Source organism: Notechis scutatus, chromosome Z, assembly GCF_049901735.1.
Source record: "Notechis scutatus isolate UNSWTSFEM ecotype Mainland chromosome Z, rNotScu1.2, whole genome shotgun sequence".
In the NCBI taxonomy this organism is placed as follows: Eukaryota; Metazoa; Chordata; class Lepidosauria; order Squamata; family Elapidae; genus Notechis; species Notechis scutatus.
In genome coordinates, this window is record NC_142025.1 from 96,441,907 (window position 1) to 96,459,211 (window position 17,305).

Sequence of the window (17,305 nt, forward strand, 5' to 3'; positions counted from 1 at the left end):
GGAATGGAATCTGAGAACGTGTCTCAGACCTAACCTTCCCTAGTTCTCTTCATGATAAAGGCAGGCAGAATAAATCAGGAAATAATCCAAAGAGAAAATTAAAAAACTGTTCGAATAATCTTTGAAAGACAGATGGGCGGTTATCTAATCCAAATATTGTGGGTGTGGGTGTGTGTTTATGTACACACACACACATGCGCGCGCGCACACACACACAAATTTCCCTAAAGCAGTTGATGTCTGGCACTGTTGCATGCAAACCATATTAGAAGACCTCTGAGATGCCTTTTGATAAAAATGCATGCCTTCTCTATCTGTTCCAAAAGCTCAGAACTTAGGAAGACAGTGATTCCTGATAATAGGTAACAATATGGTGGAGGGGCAATCTTCTTAAAATAGTGGATTATTAATACATGTAAGCAATCATCCTTTTTAACAAAAAGGACAAAGCTTTGTCTTTATAAATTTGTATCCTTTGACCAACTCTACATTTCATTTCTGGACAGAAATTTGTATCTTTCGACCAACTCCACATTTCATATCTGGGCAGAGATATGGGGCTTGGGAATAAGGTTAACTGTATAACCATAAAACCAAGGGCCAACAAAGATCTTTGCATCCCAATGGTGCATAGAATATACATATGAATCTCCATAGACATCTTTGCATGTCCCTTTCCAAACATAGAAATATACTGTCTGAATATTTAGCTGGCAAAGTAGGAGACTCATTTGTTGGACAATAATGAGTAGTGTGGGATCTGAAGCCCTGTAATTGTGAATCTCACATCTTAAGAAATCAAAGGCAATGTTATCTCAGTCCCAATCTATATCCAGATTGAGCATCCACAACCAGTGTAAGATAATTGGGAAATGTAATGGGGAAGCCAAGAAAATTCAAGATGTCCTGTTTATTGATGATAAAATGAATTCCATCCTTTCAGTCCTGAGCACAAATATTGGTCATCAATAATTTCACCCTAACAGGAGGCTGACTGATTGAATGGGCAGAACATTTGTGTGTCATAGATGATATACAATGAAGTTGCTTACAATTCCAGAATCCATTACGACCTACAGTTGTGATTCAGGACCAGTCTGGATATGTAGGATAAAATACATATTCTACCCTACCCTACCCTACCCTATCGTATCCTACTATACCCTACCCTACCTTACCCTATGACAAAATGATTTGTAGCTTCACATAGGTTCATTTTTGGTTGCATCTGCCTCTGAGTTTGGAGGGCTGGAATTGCATTAATTCAGGTCAGGTTTGAGTGTTTAAGATATCTGCTTGCAAAGTGCCCACTTCCCTCAAAAAACAGTATAACATTATTTTATGCATTGAAAAGGAAAGGTCTTAGTAAAACATATACAAAGTGATCAGGTTTTCTACAGTATAGACAAGTGCATCTGCATGAAAAGACAGTAGATTTTCAGATGGACAAAGGTAGGAAGGGTGGGGAAGAGAAGGGAAAGAGAAATAATGATGCATATTCTTTTCATTCAGTATGTGCCACAACATTTAAACATGTCCACTGATGCCCAAGCAAACATGTATTAATACTACAATAATCTTTGGAATGTCTTCAAATTTATTCTGAATTTCATTTGACAATCCCTCTTGAACTGATCAGTTAAACATCTTCCATTCCAGACCACACTTCAAGTTAATAGTTGAAGCTCAGCAGTATATTCTCACACCGAATGCTAACTTTTTTCAAAGACAATAGATTTCATGATAGGCCAGACCTGTGAAATTAGCTTTCAGGAATGCAACCAAATAAGAGCAATTGTCTATATCTAGGCTGTTCTGAATCAGAAGGATTCAGAGGGATTGCTCATTTTACCTCAGTTATCACATTAATGACATAGTATGCCCTACATCAGTTACTGAGTAAGTAATTTGATCTCAGGAATATCAATAGTTCATATTGACTAAGGATAATTTGTAAATTTCCTATTTTTGCCTCGCAGCTAGTGCTTGATGACCAAAGATTGCTATCAGCAGTGACTTTAGGATTTTGAACTGGGAGGAGTAAGATCGGCCTGGTTTTATGATTTTCTGTCATTACATAGTTATTCAATGAATTTAGCTGTTTGTAATTAGCTTTGGTTGATGATCATCTAAATTACATGCTGGTTGACAAATGCCTGAATTTTGACCACATTTTGGAACACTGCAATGGTAGTAAGTATGAAGACCAGTTGTTAGTAATTTTTTCATAGCTCATAACCACTAAACAAATGGTTGGAAATTGGGGACTACTCATATATAGTACCAATCGATCCACTTTTCAGCTAGTCTCAATCACAAAAATTACTATCAGACCCACCTAACATCCCTAACTGACTACCCACATCCAGAATCATGTTCAGTACAATTGATAATAAAGAACAATCTGTTATGAATTTGAGTGTATGTGGGGATATGAGTATTTCTTTAAAATCACAGTTGTCTTCTAGAATCTTAGAAAGAAAGATAAATAAATAAAGACAATAGTTTCACATATTTAGAAAAAACTTGAATGCATTTAAATGGAAAATGTGATTGATCCCAGAAGAAATTGCACTAATATAATGTAATCCCAACTTGTTTCAAGCCCCCTAATTCTGTTGTTATTGCAGTAGGCCTCTCTGTGGCCTCACCTTTGTCCTGACCTAGAGAGATATCCTGCTGTTTGCAGTTTTAACTCTGGGCCCCTTAACAGGTTGTCTTATGGTAAGGCATAATTTTCTTAATGGCAAATTTTAACCCCTGATTCCTAAAGCTAGAGTCATGGTAGAACATAAGGAATCTCATTCTACTTTAATGGATACTCTAATGGATACTATAGTAAAGGGTAACCGAATTATGGAGGAAGAGAAAGACAACCAATGGTATTTACCAATTAACCTATGAGACTAATAAACAGTGAATATTAGTTTTTTGTAATTATTACGTAAGTACCCAAAATATAACTGATCATAGCATAGAAATACTCTCACTTTGTTTTTATTACTAACACTTTCTATCCTTTAATTAATATATTCAATTATTTTCTGCTTTTTGGCCCTTAGGTATTCAAATTCTTTTGGTTCATTTTCTTTTGATATTCTAGCACATTTCATTGGCGGGGGGCTGCTTTCTGAATTTGTAAGATTTGGTCATCTTCTCTGTCTGATTATTGCTATAGTCAGATCTGGGTACCACTCTGATTCTTAATTCCTATATTTTCAAACTGTATTTTACAAATTAAAATTATCTGGCTTCTAGAGAAAAAAAAATGTTTCTCTTTCTTCTTTGCTCCCTATTCTGAAGATAGACATTACTTCTTAGAAGAGGCTTATCTGAGCAGGTAATGCTAAGCCTGAATATGTATTGTTAAGTTGTAGTTTATTTAAATATCTGAGGCATATTTCTTATTTCATTGCTTTTTCTGCAAAGTAGAATAAATTTTGTAAACTTATTTTCAACTATTCTAGGAAATGGAAGTGAACAGAGATCCCACTTTCAAATTATCTTCAACTCTGAAAGGAGATGACCTACTGTTTTTCAGTGTCCAGAAAAGTGGTGGGATTCAAAAAATGTTACTACCGGTTTTGTGGGCATGGCTTGGTGGGTGCAGCAGGGGAAGGATACTGTAAAATCTCCATTCCCACCCCACTCCTAGGGGAAAGTTATTGCAAAATCCCATTCCCTCCCCACCGCACTAACCTGCTTTTCAGCTCCGTTCTCCTGTGCAGGGCAACAAAAGAAGACCCAGCTGATCAGCTGAGACTTGAGAAGCAGAGAATAGATGGGGGCAGGGACAGTCAGAGGTGGTATTTTGCTGATTCTCCGAACTACTCAAAATTTCTGCTAACGGTTCTCCAGAACTGGTCAGAACCTGCTGAATACCACCTCTGGTCCAGAACTATTAAGTTCAGATGACTCAAACAAATTCTCATCTTACAAAGTGATAATGCACATACGAAAGAGAAAAATATCAGTATCATCAGAGTCTGTTTTGATTGTAGAAGGATATAAATGAAATAAACAAATATATGCTTATACTTTTCTCTCTCTTATTACCTTCCTTCTCATTCCCAGTCATTTGGAAAACATTAGGGTAAGGGATGGATGAGGTAGCTCCATCAGCATGTGTTCCTCTGGCAGAAGCAGGGATACAAATCTCACAAGCACATGAGCCATCAAAAGGGTAATTCTGGCTCCCCCTCCCCATTTAAACAGTAACTAATTACTGTAGTTCTTATTACTTATTTGCTTAGAGATTGGCTATGTCAACTAGCTAGAAGATGCTAGAAAACTAGCACAAAAGGGTGGATGTTCCCATCAGTTCACTTTCTGTGCCTCCACTTATTCTTAAAAGATCAAACATCACAGACATGAAGCATCATCAAAGAACAAACCACTGACTGATTTATGTTTTGATGGTTAGACAAGATATATTATAAAAAGAAGAGTTATGTTGTAACCACAGAGTAAGAGGAAAATTTACAATTGTACTTAAAAGTGCTGTAAAGAATATCAGAAGCTACTTATTTGTATCTTTTTTCCTTTCTTTTCTATTTCTCTTTTTTCCTTTCTTATACTTTTAGCTTTCTCTTTCTTTTTCTCTTTGTCTTGCTTTATAATAGTTTGTATTAGTTTTAATCTTCTTTTCTAAAAATCTTTATTTTACCTACCTACCTACCTACAAACAAACCATTCATATGCCTTTATATTCAAAGTTTATAAAATGTCCAGGGAGCTTTACTAGACTTGGACATTTTGCATCTTGGGAAGAAGTTCCAAAGGAAACACTATCATGAATTAAGCTACTGAGATGGAACATACTTTCAGATTTGTTACTATCAGATTGGTTAATAGGGAAAGGGAATGTCTCACAGTGCAGTACATGAACTATTGTTCCTCTTCAGGAGTTCTGGGCACTTATGTCTTCACTGTGCCGATTCCTGAAGTTTACCGTGGGTCACACCCACTCTATTCTTTTGACTGGATGACATTGGTACTCTACACCAGGGATCTCCAACCTTGGCAATTTTAAGATTTGTGGTCTTCAATTCTCAGAATTCCTCAACCAGTAAAGCTGGCTGAGGAATTCTGGGAGTTGAAGTCCACAAGTCTTAAAGCTGCCAAGGTTGGAGACCCCTGCTCTAGGCAGTAATTCCTGATATTGGCTGGCCTTTTGGTGTAAATATAAAAAAAAATTTTTTACTACACCTCCTGTCTGCATTCACCATATATCTACTAACCTACAGGAAATTGCTATTTCTCCCCTGGCCTTTTTAATTTCATTTATTTCAAACAATAAAAGAAACAACTACATAAAAGGAAAAAAGGAAAAGACTTAATGGGTGGAAAATATGATATCCATAAATAAATTTAGAATTTAGCATTGTCATAAAATTTAGGATTATTTCACCAATTAAAACTAATCAATGATATAAAACTAAAACCATTGTATCATCTTCAGAAATAATTATAAATCACTACAAAATTCTAACCAGTAACAGTTATATTGATATCACCACTTTCATGGTCTAATATGACCATACATGACCTTATGAAAAGGAAAAAAATCACTAAAACATTAAGTTCTAAATTCCCATCCATGTATCTAGCTGGTGATTAATTCAAATTGTTTATAATTGCTTCTGGTCACTATCTTCATATCAAATATATCCTTTTAAAATTCACACTCTGAGTATCTAAGTTTGGTCTGTGTGAGGGAGAGTGGGGGAGGGAGGGAGATTTGCCATTTTTGCTTAAATTTAATCAGACTTCTGTTCTAGATATATCATTTCAAGTCCAGTAAGTACAGTAGGTTAGTATTTATAGCTGTTACTTGACTATATGTTGCTTTTTTCCCTTTAATAGGAATACTATGAAATTTGGCAATATAAGCAATAAATACTGATCTGTTAAAATATTGAATCTTACCCCAAACTTTTAAAAATCATTTTCAGAATAAAATACATGAAAAAATATCCACTTACACAAATACACATATACCCAAGCTATGCATTTTGTAATTAGGCTGTATGTAAATATACTCCCTTGAGTAATTTTGAGCAAGAAATATTTTATACTGCTTCAGATCACAGCCACTTTGCCATACTAATACAGATCCAGACCAAAATAATTCATCAACTCTTGCATCTCCAGTATGAGCAAAGTTGATGTTTTGCCTTTTTATCACAAACTTGGCAACTGAGGGTTGAAGATTTGAAGTAGGAATGTCAGGATCAGTAATGCTATTGGAGAACAGCTGTCTTAAGCTGTTGAACTCAGAAAGTCTAATTGGAAGAGTGTAAGATTAGGAGCTGAGGGCAGCTCTTTGTACTCATTTGCCAGCACTTTGACTTAGCAATGTTTACTTTGCTACTTATTAGTGCTGGTGATGGGAGGAGAGATTAAAGCATCTTGGTAAAATGCAGCTGTGGTTTACAATGAATAGTAATTTAAATTAATTGTGTTGTGAACCAGCTGAGAAATCTCTGAGGATCAAATAGAACCCCAGAACCCCAGCTGCCCAAATCTAAAGCTGTCATAAGCAACCAGATATCCTCAAAAATGTATAATTCTTAAAAACCCTGCCCACTGTCTAAGCAGGCTGTTAATAATGTACACTGGATACTAGGCAGTCACCCTCTATTTTAATATCCATTGTATAATGTTTGATCAATGTTGAAGTCCTTGGGGCTCTGCAAGCAAACAATTCGGTTGTTTGCTTGCAGACCCATTCAAGGTAATTTCTGCAAGGAAACAACCAAGTTTAGAGAGCACCAAAGTTTCCACAGTTCTCCCTGAGCTATATATATATATATTGTTTTCTGTTTGATTAAACAATTGCCTGAAAAAAAAATTGTGCCAGCAATCATTGTAAATAAAACCTGTGAAAAATTTATTTCAAGATTATTTACAATTTGCATTACTTTTAACTAGGAATTGTTACCAAGCCTAATGCATTAAAAATATAGTGGTGTTACTATAGATGTCGATCTGTTGCCCATTGATGTAGCTAGCCACTTAATCTTTATAAAAATACAGTTTTAATTCATGACAATCAAATGTTTTTCCAATCTGGAAAATAAAAATAAAATAAATGACTAGGTCTCTTTTGGGCAAACACTCTGGCAACAGAATTAAATTAAACCAACCAGCAAAAATCAAATTGGGTTAAATCCAATTAATTTAAGCTGGTTTAACTAAGGCAGATGGCAGTTTCCCAGGAAGTATTCAAACAAGAGTAGCAGCAGGATTCCTGAGGTAAAATAGTTTATGTATATAATAAGTGAGAGTGAGTAGACTCCACTGAGGACATTCCAGTTTGTGTGTGGATTCCAAATGTTATACAAACAGAGATGAGGCTTCAAGAACCAGAAAACAAATTCTGCAGAAAATGTTAGCATATAGATTCCAGCAAAACCTGCTGCTGACCCTGGTAAATGAGCTCATAAACCACACGTGATCACAAGTCCTTTATTACAAAGGACAGTCCTTCATTTTACAATACTGTCTTTTAGATTTGTTTTTTTCCAAAACTCATCTTTGTTCTTTATTTTGATCATTTAACTATGGCCATACAAACGATACCATTTAATGCAGTCCTTCACATTCCTTTAAAAAATATGGTAACTAATTGTCTTTTTAAAATAAATCTACATATATAATTTAATTTTAGATATTTATATTATGCTTTTGTAGTTTTTCTTGGTTTTTCTCTTGCATGTTCTTTTGTAAAGCAAAATCATAAATATAAACAATTAAAAAGTTTAGGCTTATGAACTTCTTTTAGACTTTTTGGGGGGTTTGTTCTTTATGTTTTTTCCATGAAAATATGGCCAGTGCACATAACCCTCTCTGTAAGATATCTAACAAATCAATAGGCTGAGGGAACAAGATGGCCATTGATTAATTCCAATCTATATCTCCTCATTTGCCTATTAATTGATGTTTATATGACAACATAGAAGGTTATGCTAACTATCCAAACAACTGCTAGCTCACTGGCTGGAAGACAGTTCATGGAAAGGCAGCAGAGTGTGTAGACAGGAAGGACAAGAAATTACGGGTCACATGAAATAATCTTCCTGGTAGGATGGGCCAAAAGGAAGAAAATGCCATAAAACCAGTTCTAGGTAGACTAAAACTACCACCTAATTCAGCCAGACAGTCAAAAATTGAGGAATTCCTTCTGTAAGTTAACCAGTCCCTATCTTCTAGAATAATGGGCTAGCCAGATCCATCTGGCTTGGGAAGTTACACATTTCCAAAATGGTGTGGGAAGCCAGCAGAAAATTTGGGAAGAAAAATCTAATGAGAATGCGTGAATCAAGTGCCCCTCAAATGGGTAAAACAAGAATTATGTCTACTCCATGTACAGAGAGCCAGACAAATGTCCTTGGAGAAGCAATGTAGGGATGGTTAAAATGGGTACACAAATATGTTTTAAGCCTGGGAAAAAAAACAAAGAAGCAAACAATATTTAGAAGAAACTCAGACTGGTTCTGCTGTAATTCATGGGATATACAGTAAGAGGGAGAGCAGGGAAAACAAAGGCAAGGTACTGTTAGTATAGCCTATAAATATAGTTCCAATCAAACCTGTAGTGTCAGTTTCCTAGTCTGTCTTACCTCAAAGGGTTGACAACATGCTAGACAGGGATAAGAAATGTAGTTCAATGCATTTGGAGGTCACACAATGGGGAAATTCTGGCTTAATAGTTCTCAGCAATGGGCTGCTTCAGTCGAGGGACAGCAGCATCTAAAGGTTTAGACCAAGCAACTGATATGGGATTGGCATTATTAATTCAGCTAAATCTTTCCTTGTACATTTTTCAGAGTCCATGTCCCATCCCATGTTTTATTTTATGACTGGATATGTATAGCATCCATTTTATAAATTCATCCTTCCAATTCCAAGTATCTCCACCATCAATTAAAAAAAGAAAGAAAACATCTATTAGCAGATCTATTTGGAACTAAAACCAAGGAAAAAGTACAAGTCTGCAAGAGGGTTTGTCTTGTGCAGTCATCTAGTAAGATGATATTCAAATGAAAAGAGAGAACAGTTTGCCAGTTTCATATATTATGTTCTCTCGTTTCTGAATGATTTTATTGTGTTATTTGGCAAATATCCTAAATTTTCATTTGGAAGCCTCAACACTCCTTTTTAAAGATCCATTATAAACTTGTGTTGCAAGGAATTTAAAAATAACCCTTTGCTGTAGGGCAAAAAATATCTTGCTTTTTCTCTAATTGAAACATCAAGTTAATACCTCAGGGCACCAGTGAATGTTATTCAGATTTCTTGTAATAGGATTTGGGGATAAAATATTAGAAGCCCTGGATGTAGGAAGGACTGGTGACCATATTCTGAAGTAAGCAATGTAAGATACAATATCCTCTGAAATGGCTTAGATTTGTTATAAATTTTCAAAGGTAAACTTTAGTTAGGGCATATTTGCTCTAGAACAGAGATTCTCATTTTTTTCTTTACAGGGACCCCCTTGAAATACCTTTCCTGGCTATGGACCCCCAAGACTTAACTCAAGATTTAAATCATATAATTTCTTCAAGCCTTTGTAGACACCATGTGTACCCCCCCAGTGGTCTGCAGATCAAGGTTGAGAACCACTGCTCTAGAGCATCTTCTGTTCTCAAATTGCCTGCATTCTGCATATTATAAGCATTTTGTTTCAAATCAGTAGACATAGTCAGCCCTTCCAACCCAAATCAGGATGGCAAATTAATTCTTTGAAACAAACCATCTCCTATAATTTAAAACAACAGGAGAAACCTTGTTGTAAAGTAGGCAGGCATGGAAACCACCAGCTGTTTAGAACTTCTAAAAGTGTTCTGCCTATGATATCACCCATCCCAGAACCAAATAAGCATTTCCAAGCAAGAGTGTCTATTGAAGAGGACAAACAAGGGATTTTTACAGGTAGTCCTCAACTTACAACCATTTGTTTAGTGACCATTCAAAGTTACAATGGCGCTGAAAAAAAAGACATGAGAATTTTTCATACTTACAACCATAACAGCATCCTTAATCATGTGATCAAAATTCACACGTTTGGCATGTATTTATGTCCCAAGGTCATATGATCCCCTTTTGCGACCTTCTAACAAGCAAAGTCAATGGGGAAGCCAGATTCACTTTAACAACCCTGATATTAACTTAACAACTGCATTGATTCACTAAACAACTGTAGCAAGAAAGATCATCAAATGGGACAAAACTCACTTAACAACTGTCTTGCTTAGCCAGGGAAATTTTGGGCTCAATCATGGTTGTAAGATGAAGACTATCTATACTTAACCTGTATCAGATGATGGATACAGGTACAGAATTATGGTATTTTGGGTGATGTTCAGGGGTGGGATCCGACAGGGTTAACTATCAGTTCAGTCATTTATGAGGTTCGGTGATTTACGATGTACTTCCCTGCACACTGCTGGATGCGCGCCTGTAAATCGTCATCAGCATGCTTCGTGCAGAGAAGCAGCCTTTCAAAAAGCCCTTTTTTCCTGCTTTTTTAACTGCAGCTGTGCCTCACGCAGCAGCTGAAGTTGAAAAAATCAGGAAATAAAAGTCAGGTAAAAGCCCAGGTAGGCGGGTGGGCAAAAACATCAGTAGACATAGAACCAGTTCTATGTCTGCTGCTCTTCAGAGCTACCGGTTCTATAGAAGTGGACAGAACCGGTAGAAACCCACCCAGGTGATGTTTTTACATACATCTTTCAAAGCCTGTCATGGCAGTCTGCTATGGATGCTGCTGTTTTCAAGTCAAAATGAGTTTGCAAGCTTAAGATTCAAGAAACAGGTAGGTAGTTTGAAAAGGATTGTTGCTTGTAGCATATACAACTCCCGTAAATAGGTTGTGTAGGGTTTGCATAACTTCCAAACTCTGCCAAACCCATTTGGCCTGAAGTGACAATAGGACAAAAGTGACTCCACTGATAATGGAAAGCAACACTTCTCAGAGCCACCTTCTACTGTATTTTCAAATCTATTTCCAGCCTAAATACCCCCAAAATGCATTAGTTCCACATTATGCTTCAGGGCAAAAATGCCTGTGTGCAAGCATCTAGCTCTCTCAAATCAGATTAAATACCAGAATGGCAGGACAAAGAAGCAGACTGAAAGATGAGTTTTTACACATAAATATTTCTTGCCAATCCTTTCTTTGAAAAAAAGGATGTAGAAATGAAATTTCTCCTAAAGGTTTTGTATGTCCTTGTTTTGCCTGATAATGGCCACGGCTGATATAGAGAAGTAATATGGGGTTTGATCCTAGCAAACCAGCATTTCCCTCCTGGTTTACAAGTGGACTGCAAAAAGACAAAAAGAAAGCAACACTCTACCATTAAGTTATTAATGCTACAGGAGGCTTGAATTGGCACATGTGCTTCAAGAACGAGTTAGGACATGCTTCTAAAATCACTGGAGGGCTCAGCTTAGTGACTGTATCATTAGCAGCGAACAGCTGCAAAATGAAATTTTTGTGACTTGGAGTTTGCCAGGCAGTGAGGAAGTGGAGGGTAGGGAAAATGTAAGCAATTAGAAGCGGAAACAAATTGATGTCGAGTATGATTCTCTTTTCTTATCCCCCCCTCCTCTCTTTTATCTTTCTTCTATTCTAAAAAGAGCTCTCAAAAAGGCTGTGTATAAAATTCTCACTCTGCATTTAAATTTAAACAAGAGTGAATTCTCCAATGTGGAAAATCAGATTTTTAAAAAATCAATGTATTTGCTTGCTGCACTATATTTTTAATAGCTATGGTGAACCCTGTAGTGTAATGAGGTGAGTGATTAGTGCTCATTTCCAAATTTCATCATTTATAAATTCATCTTTAGAGATATGAAAAACAGTCCGTTTCAGACAAATGAAAATCCTGCATTTTGGGGAAAACTGAATGCACATCCAACATCCGCTGCAAAGTCTACAGCAGATCCAGGCTGCCTGTCATTGTAAAAAAAAAAAAGCCTCAGACCTCTGTTATAAATATATGTATTTCTCATTACCTTCTCAGTGACTAAGGGTGTGGAAGACAGTATGAGATTTGTGGGTGATTCTGAATGCTTCTTGTGCTTCTGTTTAGGCCTTTCTTTGTCTTTTCGACTCTGTAAAAGAAGATAAAAAACACAGCTAAAGTTTTGCCTTTTCTAGGAACAGGTGAAAAAATACAAGTAAGGGAAAGCTGATACAGGCAGAAGGATGTGTATCTAAGAAGTAGTTTTTCTTCCTTGCCCTTTATTACAGTCTTGTCTTCACTCTAGAGCATTTGCCAAAAGAAAAAAACACGTCCCCCTTCCAGCTTTCAGCAAAGTCTGCCTTACTGTCAGAAAACCCAAAGCCACGTTAGGTCCAAAAGAGATGAGCAAGAGACCACTGTTCAATCCCTTTGGCACCTGAGGGATTACAATTGTGACTTTTTTTTTTTAGCCTTAATTAAATGATACCAAAAATTTCCTTTTGCAATTTGCAAAAAAATCAGATAATACTCTTAAACCTGCTAAGGATCCAGCAAATTAATTGGTTAAACTACTTGGTAAAGATGCTTGTCCATGCCAATCTGTGTGAAAGGGCTAATTCTTCTTGTAAGACTTTAGGATATTTCCATAAGGTTTGGACAAATTACATTTGTGAGGCAGCCAATTTAATCTTAGATTGTCTACTATTGACCTCACCCGTTTCCTAAGAAGTCTGTAGGGGGCATGCATAAGCACACCAATGTCCCTGTCCTATTGTTTTTTATTTTTTTATTTTTCTTATATGTATCCATGTATTCATAACTAAGTTTTTACTTATACCTATTATCTTGTAAGCAATTGACAAACCAGATAAATAAATAAATAAATAGCCTTTGGGGATTAGTAATTATTTTTTATTTTTTATTATTTTTCCAAGACTTTTAGTTTTTCTTCTAACTGTGCCCTGGTTAAAAGAAAGATTTGCTGCTGTGAATTTCAATTTCTATAATACATCAATTCCTTGATGATTCATTGCTAATTTTTATTTTTGGAAAATGCTCAGTAGTAGAACTTATGCCATATATTAAGAAAGAACAGATAGCAGATTATGTTGAAACCCTGTGCCTAAGAGTTTATTATTTAGTCACTGTTCAATCATGAAACTACATTTTTGCATTGATAGATGACTTGAAAATGATCTGATTGGACAAAATATATCCTTTTTGGTCCCCTTGCATTTTCCAGGAGCATTGAACATGACCATCAGTCATGTTATTCTTCTTCTGGGCCACATTCCGGGGAAGGAAGTTCAGCCCGTTTTCTTCTCTTTTTCTGAGTGGAAGATAAAAGGTGAGAGTATGGCTGGTCTCTGCTGGACAGTGCAACAGCATTCTTTTCTATCGTCTCTTCTATTTAACATTTAAAAGAGGCTGTAGAAGCAGTCCTTTGTTACTCTGAGATGATATTTATTTCCACATTGGGACAGAACGATGCTGTATCCCAATATCTAGGAGCTGTAAACAGAAACTAGCTGGCTGTTTCTCTGCTCCTCTAGTGTCTCTTGATGGAATCACATTGCCACTGAAAGAGCAAGTCCATGCCATGGAGGTTGCATTAGACTTATAATTACTGCTGGACAGTTCAATGGAAGTTTTGTGCCAGTTGTGCTCTTTTCTGGAGGAAGAAGCTTTGACAATAGAGACCTAGGCCACCTCTTAGTCTGTTCCACCTGGGCCTACTTCTGAAAGCTTACTCCTGAGGTAATGATGTTTGCTTTAGAGATGAAATCTGATATTTTTAGAACAAGTTGTGATTCCCCGCCCCCCCCCCAACAAAATAGTCACCTGTTGAATGCCTTCCTCTAACCTCCCATGATGGTTCCTGTTATCCCAGCTTATTTTAGCTTCTACTTTCACTTTAGGCACACAGACAGATTTCAAAACAAAGCATATATTGCAGCTCTTCCTGTTTTTGTTTTTTAATAATGCTTTTGTGCATATGTGATGAGTAGAGATATGCAGGAAATAAATGGATGTTGGAAGTCGGCATTTCCTTTGCAGAATCAAAAATATATATAAAAGGAATAAACAGAAACCAGGGCAAAAGCCTGGCAGGTACCAAGGAGGTGCTGTGGTTCCACAGATTATTGAATTCAAGAAAAATTAAAAAGGGGGAAAACACACAGTTATTTTATAAACAATATAGTCACATATCTGGTTCCCAGTATTTCCAGGTAACCATACACAGTTCAAACCTATGCACTGAATTGTTACCACATTTAGTAGACATTGGCCCCCAAAAATATTCATAAATCTGCAACATCAAATTAGATTTGTTTATATCAACAAAATAAAAGCCATTTTTAAGTTAATGTTCTTCATTTATAATTCATATTAATATAAAAATCCTGGCTTCACTGTCTTTTTGCTACTTTTGGGTTTTCGGCTTAGCTTTAAAAGGCACATGCCAATATTGGTTCTAATGTCCTTTTAAACTCATAGCTTAACACAGATCAATTATCATAGATATACTATACTATACATACATACATACATACATACATACATACGACATATGAACTAGCTTTCTAGAGGGCATGGCCTGTCAGAGCAGAGGAAATGGGGGCAGGGTAACATTAAGGATATCATTGCTGTATATCATTATTATATACGTGGCCCACATCTATAAACTTCTTGCCAATATTAAATTCTCTTTAAATGCCAAATAGAGCATGAAAGGTGAAGTCATGTGAACTAAGAATCACGAACAGACACGCTTAAAGTATATATTTCTTCTCTGTAGGTACAAAAGCACTCATGGACCTGTCCCTTTGAATGTTAGTGGCAGTATCTTAGAATCAAACTAAAAAATTCACTCAGCCCTTCTGATATATCCAGAAGTATTCCCCACCTCACATTTTCCCTTTTGGCTCTTAAGTACCTGTTTTCCCTTCCTTGAGAACTTCCACTTCCCTTTAGTATACATTGCAGACACCCAGGTACCCATACAAACTTGTTTCTGTATCTGCCTGCTTTTTGCTAAACTTCTCTCCCTCCCCACCCTCATAACACATATTGTCAATAGTTAGAAAATCTGAGAGAAGGAAGGGGTGCTGCCATGCTTTGTGTGTCTAAATAAAAGGCCACCCCTACCTTCCCGACGCTTCACACTCCTTTGCAGCAGAAATTGCCTTGGGAATGCCTGGATTTGCAAATCGCATTGGGGCTGCCAAGTTCATCTCACTGCCCAAAGTTCACCAACAAGAAGTCTCTCTTTCTGTCTCAGTCTCTCTTTTTTTTTAAAACACTCAGTGCTGGGAGTTTCAAGCAGCTGGGGGTTGGGTGGCATTGGAGCAAGCAGAGAAAAAGGCCGATAGTTAAATGAGAAGGAAAAAAAAAAAAAAAAAGGAAAGCAAGGACGGGGAGGAGGAAAGGGAGCTCTCATCTGAGCACAGGAAGGCGGTGCCCACATTGCACATACTAACTTGTAGATCTCCAACGTCAGGGTGAGTGAAATAGGAGCTCTTCAGATGCCAGTGAGGGCTTACCCCCACCTTCCGTCCCCAACTCTTCCTGTAAGTCTGGGCACCGAAGGAAAAGCAGACAGCGCTGGGCAATCAGATATGTTGGTGTGCCCTGCCTGATGGGCTGCCCTTCCTCTTCTACAAACAAGGACAAGCCTTTATCTGAATGCAGGCTCCCTCACCCTCAGCTTTGGTGAAACATGATAGCCTACCCAGGAAAAACATGTGTCGAGGGGTGGGTGAAGGTTGTGCAAGGAGCGGGGGGGGGGGGCAAACTGAGCACCTCTGAATCACATTGCATGATAGAGAAAATTTTGAACTAAGATTCAATGCTGGAATATTGTTTTGGAACACAATGACTTTAATTAAGGTTCAATGCTAAATATTATTTCGGAACACAAATGTTAAAGATGGCAGAAGCTCTTAGTATGTGCAAAAATATTTCTCCTTTTTTTTAAACCCTCCATCACGCTATCTGAAATTAAACTTTCAATTCTGCTCAGTCACAACCATAAAACAGTTTTCTTGGCACACATATAAGGGATCCTAAAGAAAAGTGCCTCTGACTTTTTGTAAACCTTACAACAACCTTATATAGTAGGCCTTTTAGGTCGAGGAAAGTGAGTGTTGCCTTAGACCAGGGGTGTCAAACTTGCGGGCCACAGGCCAGATGAATCACACACAGACCACGCCCACTCGAGCTCCACGAAGGGGAAAAACGTCACAATACGTCACATGACAGTAATGTGATACTGCGAGTTTGACACCTATGCCTTAGACCAGGGGTTCCCAACCTGGGGTGCTCGCACCCCCTGGGGGTGCGAGACGATATTCCAGGGGGTGCGAGAAAAGTCCAGGTAAATAATAGGATATTTGCTATATGTTGGCATTTTTATTTATTATGCAATGGATTAACTTTGTTTTCATTTTAGAGTTAAGTATCATTATTTAGTGGCCGTCACAAACATAGCTGAAAAGATTCAATCCTACCATATATTTAACGCGTTCAGTAGTTCCTAAAGTCTAAATTTCAGGGGGTGCGAGGTTCGAGTGAAATTTCTTTAGGGGTGCGGGGCAAAAAAAATGTTGGGAACCACTGCCTTAGACCAACCAGGAGTTCACAGTGTAGATGATACCTGAACAAGGAACTTCCAAACTTAAGAGGTTTATTTTCTTGTTCAGGATGCTACACCAATAATTTGGTTCAAAACAGATGGATTGTCATACCCTATGCATTGGACCCACTGGTTATTTAACTTAGTTATCCTGAGGTCTGTGCAAAATAAATAAAATTATTCACAGCATAAATTTCATTGAAGCCAATGTGTAGCCTTGTTAGCTACTGGATCCAACTGTAATGCAATACAAAGAATGGGCAATCAGCTTTAAATTGCCATTTGAAATTTGAGGCTCTTCCTCTGGATTCTGCCTGGTCTTTAAGATCCATAGGAGGGAGCTGCTTAGTTTCACTAACCACATTGGTGTGAATATTTTTCTGTGTCTGCTCCCAGGTCATGGACTAGAAGTTAGGCTAATTCATTTTCTCTATTATCTATTCATTTATTATCTATTCATTTTCTCTTTATCTATTTCTCTAGATAAAATTTTGTTTTATTAAGGCAAAGTTTTGATGGACAGACTGGTGTAGTTGCTCAGTTGTGTGGGTACAATTTTGCCATTGATTCCTTCGTGGGGTTGAGAGAAGGGGACTGACCCAGAAACAGCAAGCTGGTTTTGTGCCTAAGGCAAGATAAAAACTCAAGTCTCTCTGGTTTTAGCCTGGTGCTAACCATTACACCAAATTGGCTTTCA

General features: G+C 37.2%; 1 protein-coding gene across 5 annotated transcripts in view; it reads right to left on the reverse strand.

Moving 5' to 3' along the window:
* The window catches only part of MLLT6 (MLLT6, PHD finger containing), a 117,737-nt gene that overhangs the window by 50,795 nt on the left and 49,637 nt on the right, over window positions 1-17,305 (reverse strand). For all 5 annotated transcript variants that reach the window (XR_003371066.2, XM_026669822.2, XM_026669819.2 and 2 more), the window contains exon 8: window positions 12,022-12,120. Coding sequence is in view for 4 of the 5 variants with exons in the window: in XM_026669822.2 (XP_026525607.1) it covers window positions 12,022-12,120 (99 nt within the window). In the remaining variant the exon portion in view is untranslated. The remainder of the gene's footprint in view (window positions 1-12,021; window positions 12,121-17,305) is intronic.